Source organism: Ochotona princeps, chromosome 9, assembly GCF_030435755.1.
Source record: "Ochotona princeps isolate mOchPri1 chromosome 9, mOchPri1.hap1, whole genome shotgun sequence".
Lineage (NCBI taxonomy): Eukaryota > Metazoa > Chordata > Mammalia > Lagomorpha > Ochotonidae > Ochotona > Ochotona princeps.
This window is the reverse complement of record NC_080840.1, coordinates 34228596-34243384: the sequence shown is the minus strand read 5'-3', so window position 1 is coordinate 34243384 and position 14789 is coordinate 34228596. Positions and strand designations below refer to the sequence as shown.

The 14789-nt window shown below is 44.2% G+C and overlaps 1 protein-coding gene across 1 annotated transcript; it reads right to left on the bottom strand.

Annotated features, from left to right (window-relative positions):
• Positions 1-2881: 2881 nt before the first annotated feature.
• RIDA (reactive intermediate imine deaminase A homolog) lies at positions 2882-14779 on the bottom strand. Its single transcript, XM_004580623.3, has 6 exons — positions 14666-14779; positions 7344-7449; positions 5621-5675; positions 5019-5087; positions 4178-4233; positions 2882-3418 (listed from the first exon to the last, which is right to left on the bottom strand). The coding sequence occupies exons 1-6, from the start codon at positions 14728-14730 to the stop codon at positions 3356-3358; spliced, it is 414 nt and encodes a 137-aa protein (XP_004580680.1). The 5' UTR covers positions 14731-14779; the 3' UTR covers positions 2882-3355.
• Between the last annotated feature and the right edge of the window lie 10 nt (positions 14780-14789).

Here is a 14789-nt window from a genome sequence, read left to right as displayed (position 1 = left end):
GGTCTTTGTCTCTCCGTCTCTCTGTACATGCCTTTCAAATAAAAATAAATGAATCTTTAAGAAAGTACTTAGCCTAGGTTTCTAGAAAAATTCCAGTGAGTATACAAGGATAGATTAGTTTTTTTTAAAGTCTTATTTTCATAGGAAAGGCAGGCAGATCTGATTTACAGAGAGGAGAGACAAAAAGATCTTCCATTCATTGACTCATTCCCCAAATGGCTGCAATAGGCAGAGCTGAGCCAATCTGAAGCCAGGAGCCAGGAGCCTCCTCCAAGTCTCCCATGTGGGTGCAGGGTCCCAAGGCTTTGGGCCATCCTCTAAAGCCTTCCCAGGCCATAAGCAGGGAGCTGCGTAGGAAATGGAGCAGCTGGGACATTAACTATTGTCCATATGGAATCTTGGCGCATACAAGGTGAGGATTTAGCCATTGAGACATTGCACTGGGCCCAAGGACAGTTTTATCTAATAAACTCTTCCATAGATGAGAAAAGAAAATTTGCTGAACACAAAATTATCCTAAATATCTATGAATTTTACAAATGTGTAAAATACGTGCCATCAATACTTATGTGTCTGTATATATTGATAATTTTGAATTAATTTTATGGGAGGCTGGCATCATGGGCAGCATTTTAACATACTGTACCACAGTGTGGGTCCCTCAAGAATCATCTTGGGCCTGGTGTAATGGCTCAGTTGGCTAATCCTCCCTTTGCAAGTGCTGGCATCCCATATTGTTGCCGGCTTGTGTCCCACTTGCTCTGGTTCTCATCCAGCTCTCTGCCTGGGGACCTGGGACAGCAGTGGAGGGTAGGCAGTTCTTGGGATCCTGCATTCACATGGGAACCTGGGGGTTCCTGGCTCCTGGCTTAGGATTGGATCAGCTCCAGCTGTTGTGGCCACTTGTGGCACGAATTAGCAGATGGAAGATCTTTCTCTTTGCACCTCCTTCTGTTTATATGACTTTCCAATATAAATAAATAAATAAATTAATTAAAAAGAAAAAAAGAAAAGAAGGAGTTGTTTGGAAAAAAGTTTAAATCACCTCAAAGAACACACCAAAGAGCACTGTGAACGTTTTAAAAATGAAACCTGTATGTTTCTGTGAAAATACTTTCAAGTCAGAAGAAAACAATCTCAGAATAATGTGTGGTTTTATTACTTACTAATATAGGGAAGTTCCATTTATACAAACAGGTAAAACTAACCCAATAAATCAAGTATGTAATAAAAGAGGCTATCTGTCTGATATACACTTTTTTTGTTTAAGATTTAATCTTATTGGAAAGGCAAATTGACAGAGAGGAGAGACAGAGAAAGATCTTCCATTTGTTGTTTCACTCCCCAAATGACTGCAATGGCTGAAGCTGAGCTGATCTTCAGCCTGGAGCCAGGAGCTTCCTCCGGGTCTCCCACATGGGTGCAGGGTCCCAAGGCTCTGGGCCGTCCTCTGTTGCTTTCTCAGGCCGTAAGTAGGGATGTGGTTGGGAAGTGAGCAGCCAGGACACAAACTGGCAAACGTGATGCTGGCGCTTGTCAGCAGAGAATTAGCCAATTGAGGCAATGTGCCGGCCCTTGATAAAAATATACTCTTTTATCAGTGGCCTTTTCTCTTTGGGGAGGTTAATGGAACAGAGAATGATCATACGTCATACATAATTACATAACTCTGTGTTAGAATTTATTGTATATGGGGGCCCGGTGCAGTAGCCTAGCGGCTAAAGTCCTCACCTTGAATGCACTGGGATCCCATATGGGCACCAGTTCTAATCCCGGCAGTCCTGCTTCCCATCCAGCTCCCTGCTTGTGGCCTGGGAAAGCAGTCACGGATGGCCCAAGGCTTTGGGACCCTGCACCTGCGTGGGAGACCTGGAAGAAGTTCCTGGCTCCTGGCTTTGGATTGGCACAGCACTGGCCGTTGTGGTCACTTAGGGAGTGAATCATCGGACGGAAGATCTTCTACTCTGTCTCTCCTCTCTGTATATGACTTTGCAATTAAAATAAATAAATCTTAAAAAAAAAAAGAATGTATTCTTCATGGGGCTGGTTGTGTGGTGCGGCTGGTTAAGGGTCCACCTGTGGCGCCAGCATTCCTTTTGAGCACCCAGTCTGGCCGCTCCACTTCAGATCCAGCTTCCTGCCAATGTGCCAGGAAAGCAGCAGCAGATGGACCTGCTTCTATATGGGAGATGTGGATGGAGTTCCTGGCTTCTGGCTTTGGCATGGACTAGCCCTGGCCATGGGGGCCAATTGGGGAGTGCACCAACAGATGGAAGGTTGGCCTCTTTCTCTTGCCCTCTCTCTTCATAATTCTGCCTTTTAAATAAATCTTTTCTTTCTTTTTAAAAAGAATTTATTCTATAGTGAGTATCCAACTGGCAGATGTCTAAAAATGCCAAAAGATTTTAGAGATCAAACATAAAATAGTCACATATAATCTGATCACAACAGTGTTAAAGTGTATAAAGAAATTGTGAGATAGTAACACTCATATGCTTTACAAATAAATTGCTAAAAAACAACAAAAAGGAAATAATGGGCCCACTGTGATGGTTCAGTGACTAAATCCTCACCTTGCACGTGCCAGGATCATATGGGCACTGGTTCGTGTCCTGGTGCTCCACTTCCCATCCAGCTCTTTGCTTGTGGCTGGGAAGCAGTTGAGGACCGCCCAGTCTTGGGACTCTGCACCGTGTGGGAGGCCCAGAAGAACCTTCTGGTTTCAGATCAGCTCAGCCCTGGCTGTTGTGGCTACTTGGGGAGTGAACTTACATATGGAAAATCTTTCTCTCTGTATCTCCTCCTCTTTCTGTAAATCTGCATTTCTAATAAAAATAAATCCTTAAAAAAAAAAAAAGTAAAAACACATCACACCAAGAAAAATCTGCATGTTTATTATATTAGAAAAACATTTTGGTCCGCCATGTTCTCCTTTAGCTCTGCCATTCAAACTAGAATATTTTAATTGTGCTCAAATAAAAGTAGAATCCCATGATTGACATGAGAACATTATTTCACTAAATTAACAGACGTCAGTGAATTAGGTGTGCTTATGATCATGTCTCAGGAATACTAACTCATCATTCTTACTCATTTCTCTCCTTCCTTCTACGTATTTAACCAGGTGTGCGTGTCCCTTCTCCTCCACTCAGTAACAGGAGTACCTGAGGGGCGTTTACCGCATCGTAACTGGCTTCACTATCTCATTCTTAATTCTTGTTCAACTGTCCCACTTGCAAGGGATTTCCATAATGATTTCAGATATTTTAGTCAAACTTGAGTTTTTCACATCCAGTGTGAAAACTAAGGAGTTAAAGGCACAGTGAAAACCCCAGACTCGGCGAGCAGGGAGCACTCAGAGTGAGGCTGTCGAGAGAGGCCCCTGGACAGCAATAGCTTCGATCTCCACACGACCTCCCTGGAGGAACAGAAACGATATTTTAGGTTTTTTTTTTGCAAGTCAAGAGAGTTCCACAATACCCATTTGAAACACATGCAGCTAATATCAAGACAGCTAATATCAAAACTTCTGGAGAAGTTCAATGTTATCTTGTAATTCCAAGTTCACAGTCTTTCTGCTACCTGCCCCTACCCCTTTAATAAATTTGATAATGATCAACAGACAATTGGAGCAATACAAATGCTGTGCGTAGGAGATACATTTTCCTTGGTGTGAAGTTTCCAGTGGAGGTTGGCAGGAGCTGCTGCTTCTACAGGCAGCGATGGTGTGCTGCCGAGAGGTCCAGGAAGCTGCTGTGTGACACACAAGACCCAGATCCGAGTGGTGAGAAGAGTGTGTGGCTATGCGTGCCCTGGCACGGGGACCATTTCCTAGTGGAATCGCTGGATGGTTTATATTATACAACAGCCAAGTAAAGCTTTTAGAGCAGAACTCACAAACTTAGCTCAAACTGATAATCGCAGAAGTGACATTCCAACACAGACGAGATGTCACTTTTTCTCACAGTTTAAGTCTGGATGTATATGTTCATGCATTGTTTATAAGGTTGCTGCATTTTTTCCTCCCACATATGTAGCGTGGATTGCTTCCATTTAAGTTCCTAGGAAGCAGGAGCTTAAAAACTTGTTTTTAAAAAAACTTCCTGGAACAGTGTGCTCAACTCATTTTCTTGAGGAAGCAATGTAGTAAACCTCAGACATTGTAAGGCATACTTACTTTGGGCAAAGCAGCGACCTGGTATGCAGCTCTTGCAGGAAAATTACTCTTGAAATCTGAGTTTAAAAGAATTTAATGTTACTTTCCAGACACTTTGTTTATTCAACACTTTAGAAAAGAATATATGTACTTCATCGGCTATTAAGCACCACTAACAAAAAAGGCTTCTTTTCAGATTTGTTCAATAAAACACTTTGCCATGTGCTTCACATGCGATCTGGCAATGTCACAGGACTCTGACACCTGCCTCCTGTTTGGTGTGAGTGGGTCTTTGTGTTAAAAGAGCAAGCAATGCTGTTTCCTCTCGTTAGACCCTCGTCTCATCCCACCAGGGTACAGGGACAGCCACGTTTAGCGTAACAGCTAACACGTCCTCGGCATTTACACAGTGCCAGCACCTGTTCTAACTGTCCCAAGTGTTCTAACCTCTCTAGGTTGTACTGAGTCATTTGAGAACACCAGGTCAAAGATGGTGACATTTAACTAGCTGTTGATTCCAAGAGGGCCAGAGTAAAGACGGTGGCCATGCCTCATCACAGCAAAGCGAACGCCACCTGTGCACATACAGAAACATTTTAGGAGGGCTTACAAAGCCTGTGAAAGGTGTAACCAAATCAAGTTTCAGGAGAATGGGTTTCTCTAGTATATTATCTTACGGACTGCAATAGAAATCTTTTTACAAGACTACTTTGCATGTTTCTCTTCATCTTATTTATCCCTTTAGGATGCGATGCCATTTCGTTAGCATCTGCCAACACTTCATTCACACTGGGCATTCATTTATATTAACAGACTAGCCTCTCTTTAAAATGGAAAACAGCAATAATGCCCAATTACTTACACTGCTTGTAGATGTCATTGACGGTACCGAAGTCATTGATGTCAGCCAGCAAAACGGTTGTTTTCACCACTGGAAGACACACACACACACTGTCATCAGCATGAGCTGTTTGGTCTCAGACACTCCCTCTGGAGAAATCATTCTGGAGGGTGGGACTGTCTTGAGATGGGACTGAGGAGGGAGAGCGCGGCGGTGCCGCTTCTCCGATCATCAGGACAACTTGAGAAGACAGGGCACTTGGGATGCCTGCATCCCACAGGAGAGTGTCTGCGTCAAGTTCTGGTGACTCTGCTTTCCCTCCAGCTGCCTGCTGATGCATTCCCTGGGAAGCAGCAGGTGACGGCTCAAGGGCTTGGGTCCCTGCCAGCAGTGTGGGAGACCCAGATTTGGATTCCAAGTCCCCGGCTTTGACCTGGGCCAGACCTGCCTGTTGTGGATGTTTGGTTAGTGAACCAGCAGTTGGTACATCTCCCCGCCCCTCTGTCTTTTCAATGACACACACACACATAGGTATGATACACTACCAGATAAAACGTAAGTTCTTAAAAAAGGTCAAGGAAATATCAAACCAGTAAGCACCGCAGTACCATCAGGTGGCTCACCGTTAGTGAAGTCGCAGCCCGCAGCTTTCAGGATTTCACCCATGTTTGTAAGAGCCTGTGAACGCGGGCGAGAAGGATATTAGGCACGGCTGCTATGCAGAAGCTTATTTAAAGTCAGTGAACTATAGTTCATCCCTACACAGCTGCTGGTATAGGAAAATTCCCCCTGCTCTTTCTAGGATGCTTCTAGTCAAGTGAATTATAGGTTTCTTTCATTGGATGAATATTTCTAAAGCACAGTGAAAAAGTCATCTCCTTTCATGAGAAAAAACTGGGTGGGGCTGGTGCTGTGACACAATGTAATGCTTTAAGCTGCCACCTAGCACTAGCATCTCATACGGGTGCCATTTGTGTCTCTCTGTTCCACTTCTGATTCTGATCCCTGCTAACATGCCTGGGAAAGCAGCGGAGGATGGGGAGGATGGCCTGAGTGTTAGGGGCCTGCTCTCACCGCAAAGATCCAGCCTGGCTCCTGGCTTTGGCCGAGCCCAGCCCCAGGCTCTTGTGGCCATCTAGGGAGTGAACCAGGGGATGGAAGATCTCTTTCCTTTTGTGTATCTCCCTTTCTCTCTGTAACTCTTCCAAATAAATAAAATAAATCTTAAAAAATAAAAAAGCGCCCATATGGAATGCTGATGTTACAGGCAACTGCTTTAATCTTTTTTTTTTAAAGATTTATTCATTTTTTTTATTGGAAAGCCGGATATACAGAGAGGAGGAGAGACAGAGAGGAAGATCTTCCATCCGATGATTCACTCCCCAAGTGACCACAACGGCCGGTGTGCGCCGATCCGAAGCCGGGAACCTGGAACCTCCTCCAGGTCTTCCACACAGGTGCAGGCTCCCAAAGCTTTGGGCCGTCCTCGACTGCTTTCCCAGGCCACAAGCAGGGAGCTGGATGGGAAGTGGAGCTGCTGGGATTAGAACCGGCGCCCATATGGGATCCCGGGGCATTCAAGGCGAGGACTTTAGCCGCTAGGCCACGCCGCCGGGCCCAACTGCTTTAATCTTAATACTGTATCACTGGCCCCAGTTAAAAAAAATAAAAAGCCTGGCGTGAAATCCTCTCCTCAGTGTTAAAATAGGTGAAATTTTCAGTCAATGTCCATGAACACAAAGCAGGAATAATTTCTGGCATTCCTTACTTCAAACCACTTCAAGGATAAGTAGGGGCTAGCAAGGATTAGGACCTACAGCATCCCAGGGCTTGCAAGGTGAGGACTTAGCCATGAAGCCATCGCACCAGGGGCCCTGGCTCCTGGCCTTGGTCTGGTCACAGCCTGGCCCAGCCTTGGGTATCACAGGAACTTGGGGAGTGAACCAGCAGATGGAAGATCCCTTTCTGTCTCTCTGCTTTTCAGGTGTAATAAAAGAAACACTATGTGTAATCTCTTACATGTTTCTTCTATGAAGTATGTTGACATTTTACTTCCATGAGAGCAGTCTTTTATTTTTTCAGTAGGTCAATGACCTTGAAGAGAAACTTTTGCAATCCATGTGAAAGTGACAACATGTTGATTTCGTTAATTCAGGTTTAAAGTCACTTAATAAGGCAGAATCTCTTCTTTGGTTGTTACATAATTGTCACATTTCCATCTCTTATAAAACTGTCAGGTAGTGAATAGCTTAAGAAGCATCTATCTATAAGCACTATAGATTCTTAATACTCTTTAACGATAAAAAGTAATAGGAAAGGAAACTTCAAGTGTGGAAAATGACTTACTTGCTTAGCTTCTTCTGCCACCCCACCAGGCACAAGCTGTCCACTGGAAGGGTCCATGCCTAGCTGTCCTGAGATGTAAAGGGTCCGGTCCACTAACACAGCTTGACTGCAAGGAAGAGAAAGCGAGTGTGCACACGCAGGAATGGGTAACAGACAGAGAATTTATGGCTAAAAGAAATCTTTCACAAGATACAAAATGTAGAAACTGCCAAATAAAAAAAAATGGATAAACTGGACTTCATTGTAATTCAAAACTTTCATCAAAACATATCTTTAAGAACATGAGAATACCAGTCACAGATAAAGAAAAATATTTGCAAAACATTGCTGTATTCAAGGACTTATATAATGCAAGACAAACAACGTACTAAAACATGGGCAAGAGGTTTGACCAGATACATAACGAAAGAAAATACTCAGAGTTAGGCAGTACAGGAAAGCTGCACAACGTGATTGGTTACCAGAGAAACGCAAATGCACGAGCCAGATACCAGCACATCAACAACAAGCTCTGACGAGGAGCAGCTGGAACCTTCCCACACGGCGGTTAGACATGCATAACCACACAGCCGTTTTGGAAAGCAGCTTGGCAACTTCTGAAAAACTTAAATGCATACTTCACATATAAACCAGCGATTTCTTTCTTAGTCAACAACTCGAGAAAAATGAAAATAGATGAGTATGTTCAAAGACTTTATGTGGATGCTCAGAACATTTTTATATACTAGGTTTTTCTTCACTCAACAGATCTTTCCACAACTGTACAACTTGCTGTAGAATTCCCAATCTTCATAGCATTTCATTATGTAGATTTATTGTATTTGCCCAAACTCCATGAGCACACGCGTAGTGACTGGTCTGTATAGCTGTGCAGGACCCAGGTGGTTTTTTCACACTTGGTAGGTTACGGTAACTACTTGTGTTTTTTTTTTTTTTTTAAGATTTACTTGGGGCCCCGGCACGGTAGCCTAGCAGCTAAAGTCCTCATCTTGAATGTGCTGCTAGCTCTCTGCTTGTGGCCTGGGAAAGCAGTCGAGGATGGCCCAATGCCTTGGAACCCTGCACCCATGTGGGAGACTTCAAAGAGGCTCCTGTCTTCGGATAAGCACAGCTCCGGCATTGTGGTGACCTGGGAGGTGAATCATCCGATAGAAGATCTTCCTCTCTGTATATCTGACTTCCCAATAAAAATAAAATAAATCTTTTAAAAAAGAGATTCACTTTATTTATTTGAAAGGTGTTACAGAGACAGAGTTTGTGGGGTTTTGGAGGAGTGGCTTAACCCTTAATCCTTAATGTCACGATGCTGGCCTCAGATTGCTCTCCAAACCACTAAGTAGCATCTACAATTCAGCTATTAATGAATGTCTTTAGTATTGTGTGTTTTTGAGCTGCAAAGGATAGAGTTGAGTTATACTTGGTGACAGGATTCAGAAAGTCTAGCAATTCTGGCTTTTACCCTAGTCTACAAGTAGCTACGGACTGGGGCCTGTTAATTTGTAACTTCTGCTGGGATCAGCTATACAGGGATAACACTGTGTTTACTGACTGTTTGCAGAATTAGGCTGCCTGCCCTGACACTCTTCCCTTGGCAGAACTGGGGGTAAGCCCACACACATCGTTACTTATCAAAAAACTTGACAATAGATACTTATTTTCAGAATACTAGAAAATGAGTGATAGAACTCTGAGTGACTTCCAGCTATCTGAGTTATCTCCTATATATTTAAAGAGGTCTGTTGGCAAACAGGACTGGATGGTTGATACTTTCTGAGCATAAGAATCCTACTACTGGCCCAGCACGGTAGCCTAGTAACTAAATCCTCACCTTGCCTGGGCCGGGATCCCATTTGGGTGCTGGTTTGTATCCCAGCTGCTCCACTTCCCTTCCAGCTCCCTGCTTGTGGCGTGGGAAGGCTTTAGAGGATGGCCCAAAGCCTTGGCACCCTGCACCCGCATGGAGACCTGGAGGAAGCTCCTGGCTCCCGGCTCCTGGATTCAGATTGACTCAGTTCTGGCCATTGCAGTCACTTGGAGGGTGAATCAGCAGATGGAAGATCTTTCTCTCTGTATCAGCTTCTCTCTGTATACCAGCCTTTCCAATTAAAATAAGTAAATCTATTAAAAAAAAAAAAAAGAATCCTACTCTTGGGGTTGGTGTTGTGCTGTGACATAACGCATAAAGCTGCTGCCTGCAGGGCTGGCATCCCTTTTTGGTGCTTGTTCCTGACCCAGCTGCTCCACTTAGGATCTAGTTCCCCTGTCAATGGCCTGAGAATAGCAATGGAAGATGGCTCTTACGCTCCTTATGCAGAAATCCCTGATGAAGTTCCTGGCTCCTGGCTTTGGCCTGGGTCAGTTCATTTGGGCCATGAACCAGCAGCTGGAAGATATCTTTCCCTCCTCTCGGCCTTTGCTTCTTCCTTTGTGTAACTCTGCCTTGCAAGTAAATAAATAAGTGTAAAAAAAAAATATAGAATGCAAAGTCCAGGTTTGGTTCCACAGTATTTGGAGCAGCACAAGGGGAGATGTTCTCCTACAGGCAAAAGGTTCATCAGAAGTTCAAAAGCATTCTAATAATTCTAATACACCATCCTTTAATACATCATCTAAGCCATGTTTCAAAAATGTGCGATCATGCCACTGGTGTGCTAGCAAAATGCAGAAGAAGGCAACAGCGATGAGATGAGGAAATCCCTCCAGGTTCAGTCCTGAAGAATCTGGAAAAGTGTTGAACTGAAGGATTCGTGACAACACTCCTCGCACCCCAAAGCCAGGGACTCAAAGTTCAGCAGATCTGATGCATTCCTGGAAACAACTTGGCGTCTTCAAAGAATTTATTCATTATGAATTCTGTACATAAGCTGTTTACAAATGGGTCTTAAAATATAGCCAGTTAATGTTCTCAGGATATAACTAGATAGAAAAGCAGTTTTAACAGTCATACTCTAGGGCCTGGTGGTGTGGCCTAGCGGCTAAAGTCCTCGCGGCTAAAGTCTTCGCCTTGAACGCACCCGGGATTTCATATGGGCGCCGGTTCTAATCCCGGCAGCTCCACTTCCCATCCAGCTCCCTGCTTGTGGCCTGGGAAAGCAGTCGAGGACGGCCCAATGCTTTGGGATCCTGCACCATTGTCAAAGTTCCTGGCTCCTGGCTTTGGATCAGTACAGCACTGGCTGTTGCGCTCACTTGGGGAGTGTATCATTGGACGGAAGATCCTCCTCTCTGTCTCTCCTCCTCTCTGTATATCTGACTTTGTAATGAAAATAAAATAAATCTTTTAAAAAAATCATATTCTAAATTAGCACCATTGCTAGTGGCCTTGTATCACCCTCTGAATACAGAATACACAGGAGGCCCAGCGTCCTGAAAAAGTGTCCCTGTCATGAAGCTGGCTGACGGCTCCTGCCCTGCAGCACTGGCACACTGGTGTGCTCCTAGGCTGCTTTCTGCCTGCAGCTTGGTAAAGACAGCTGACCCCTCCCCCAGGCCAGCGGGAGTGTCTTGGTCATGCTTCCTTTCCTGAACAAAGTGTGTGTAGGATCTCTAAATAGGTCGAGGACAGCCATGCTCTTTTAGCAGGCGCTAAGACGAAGTGCTTCTTCCAGACCCGTGGGTTTTCAACAGCTGCTTTTGTTCTCCAGGAAAGCAGTGTTACTCTGAATGCTGCTACTGGGCAACCAAGGCAGAGGGAGGAAGAAAGGGATGATTCTTCTATATATTGGAATACCCCCTAACTATTCTGACTTCCACAAATTTCTATTATAATTAATAGCACAATTTCCATCACAGAATAAAGCACCAAATCAGTACTGGAAACCCCCCAACAACCTGAACCCTACTAAAATCTATTTTTTTATTGGTCATGGTCTTACTGAATCCCCTAATAACCTTATGAACTAGTGTTTTGTCCATTAGAAGACAAGCAATCTATGAGAGGTTAAACCACTCTGCAAGATCCTACAATTAAAAAGAGGCAAAACAAAAATTCAACTTTGATTGGATGCGTATATCTGCAAGAATCGATCACATACCCTGAATCACAGTAAGGAAAAAATCTGTTTCTCAATTCCTTTTCAATTTTTCTCACTTGGGTAGGGAGGGTGGCAACAAATTAAATGACTAAAATTGGGTTCTAAAGTCATTGCCTGGATTCAAATTCTGTTACCCCACTTAGTAGTATGACCTTGGGTGAATTATTTCACATGTGTCTATAAATGTCTTCATCTGAAAAGATGAGGACTGGAAGAGGAACTTCATACAAGCAACACCTCATGTTGAGTAAGCACTGATAAATGACAGCAATTGTAACTTTAATTCTGATTACATTAAGGAAGGAAGAAAAATACCATTTTTACACAAGACAAGTTTAAGAAATGTAAGTTTTAGGTTGGACGTGGTAGCCTAGTGGCTAAAGTCCTCACCTTCCCTGCGCCAGGATCCCATAAGGGCACCAGTTTGTGCCTGGCTTCTCCACTTCCCATCCAGCTCCCTGCTTACGGCCTGGGAAAGCAGCAGAGGATGACCTAAGTCTCTGGGCCTCTGGATCCACATGGTAGACCTGGAAGAAGTACCTGGCTTTGGAATAGCTCAGCGTAGGCTGTTGTGGCCATTTGGGGAGCAAGCCAGTGGTTGTAAGATCTTTCTGTCTCTCCTTTTCTCTGTAAACCTGCCTTTCTACTAAAAATAAATAAATCTTTAAAAGAAAAAAAACAAGAAAAGAATCAAATAGCCAAATGTTTGTAAGGGAATGTCGGAAGGTAAAGGGAGACGGTGGTAACGAGGGAGGCTATTTAAGAAATTCCAGAATATACCTCGGGGATGCAAAGCACTGCTGAGAAACACTGCCAATATACTAGGTCAATTGCTTGGCATCTGGCATGCACAGAGGTTACGAATTCTGGGGGTGGTGTTCAGTGAGTATGTATTAGGAAACTAAAAGCTGTTTGTGCTGAATTTTTTAAGGTAATGCCCTACTTTGCTTGGGACACAGAAATTTGGAGTAAGAATTGTCCTCTGGGTCCACAGAGGTAAAAAAAATAAAGCTGTTTTTCCTGTGGAGAGCCGTGGTGTGTCCTGCCTCTCCCAGTTCCCCACCATGCCACAGGGCCAGCCCCTTCATTTTTCTTTTCTATTGCTGTTCCATTGGATTATTTCAGAAAATAATTAGAAGTTTACTTTTCAAATTGAAAAGGCAGCTAGCTCAAAGAAACACAGTAAATAAATTATAACTGGTACAAAAATTTGTTTCCCCCCCAAAAAAAAAAGAAAAAGAGTGGTTGAATGACTAAAGCTTTCTCCCCAAACTTTTTCTTAAAGGTTTATTTTTAATTGGAAAGTCAGATACACAGAGAGGAGGAGAGAAAGAAAGATCTTCCATTCACTGGTTCATTTCCCAAGTGGCCGCAATGGCTGGAGCTGAGCTGGTCCGAAGCCAGGAGCTTTTTCCAGGTCTCCCACATGGGTGCAGGGTCCCAAGGCTTTGGGTAGCCCTCAACTGCTTTCCCAGGCCACGAGCAGAGAGCTGGATGGGAAGTGGAGCTGCCGGGAATACAAACCAGCGCTCAAATGGGATCCCAGCACATGCCAGGCAAGGATTTACCACTAGGCTACTGTGTTGGGCCCTGTCCCCAAACTTTTATGCCAGTCCTTCTACCTTTATGTCTTGATCAAATCATTCCCAGTCTGGATTACCCTTTATCCCATGGTTTCTCATTGAAGCCCTTAATACGTTAATACGTTAATTTAAAAACCAAGTTACTACCAATGGCAAACCTAACCTTTAAACCCAAACTCCACGTCTCCCCATTTCTCACAGGAAGTCTTCCTAGAGCTTTGCCTTCTTCTGGCCCAAGTTAGAATCGAGTTCTCGTTCTCTCTTGGTTCCCCCTTCCGACTTGCCTTTTACTGCCATTCTTTTATTTCCAGGTCAATCATAACCATCACTGTCTTGCCACAGGTGAGGGTGATTTCTCACGGCAAGGGAGCATGAAGACAGAAGCCACAGCTCGAGTTCAAATCAAGCTGCCGAGCCTATCTGACTTCGGACAAGCTGACTTTGAACTTCAGTTTTTCAAAATGGGGATGGACTTAGCAGCTTCCGTGGTGCCATCACACAAGAGGCACTAAATAAAAAATCTTTTTTTAATCTTCTCCCAAAGCTATGGATGTCTTTCTGGTTGCTTTGTGTACATTTCTATATCCTTCAGGTGCCTGTCATAGGTTTGCAATACCTTGTGGGGAAGCACTTTTCAATATGCATCTGTCATGGTTGAAATATTTGGCCGTTTTGGTTAGTAGTCTGCAGATATTTTTGAAAGGTAAAGTGGAACAAGGGTTACTTAGTGACAAAGAATAAACAAGTTATATAACAGGAAAAAAATCTGTCAGAACATGTAGGCTGTTTTACAGTGAAGACATCTTAAGACAATGAAAATTCAGAATATAGATTTTTTTCTATGTAAAGATTTTTTCTATTTATTTTTTCTGAGTGGCCCACCAGAGTGGACTTCTCCAACAAATTTTAGGTAGAATGTGCTAGGTACTTTTTTTTTTTTTTTTTTTTTTTTTTTTTTTTTTAAAGATTTATTTTATTTTTATTACAAAGTCAGATATACTGAGAGGAGGAGAGATAGAGAGGAAGTGGAGCCGCTGGGACTAGAACCAGTGACCATATGGGATCAAGGCGAGGACCTTAGCCACTAGGCCATGCCGCCAAGCCCGTGCTAGGTACTTTTAAAAAACCATCTCCACCGTGATTCGGACAAGGGCTTCACTTGATTATTTCATTAGTGGGAAATTAGCATGAATGAATACACATGACAGTGCACTTTTATACTGGAAAACGCCAGTGGCTTGTGGCATGGCGGAGGGATGTGTTAAACACCGGCTGAAGTTTACTCTTACACCAAGCATTATGCTGAGTAACAGAAGCGAGTCGCAAAGGACCGAGTATATTTTAGGATTACAATCATAGGAACTGTCCAGAGGCAGCCAACCCAGAGAGATGGAGCGTGGATTCAGGTTGGTGAGGGCCAGGGTGGAGAGGAGAATGCAGAGTGAAGGCACTTGTCACCGGGTTTCTCGTTGGGGTGAGGAAACTCTCGGACATTACAAAGTGGCGACGGCTGCACAGCTGGCAGCTACGGCCCAAATCACGGACTGGCTCAGGTTCAAGGAGTGAATTCTATGGTATGTGGATTGCGGGGGGTCTCCAGGTGCGGTGCCCCCTTTGCGGACTCAGTTTCCTCGCCCCGGAGACCCCCGAGGCGCGCGCTTCGGCTCTTCCCACCCCCGCAGGTGCTGCCCAAGGGACACATTACCTGTAGGGGCCGATGGCCCCCGGGGCTTTGGCGGTGCTGATCACCCTCCTGATCAGGGACGACATCGCCGATCGTCTTTTTCTGGCGGCCGCAGGTGGAGAAGCAGCTCCGACGGCGCCGAACC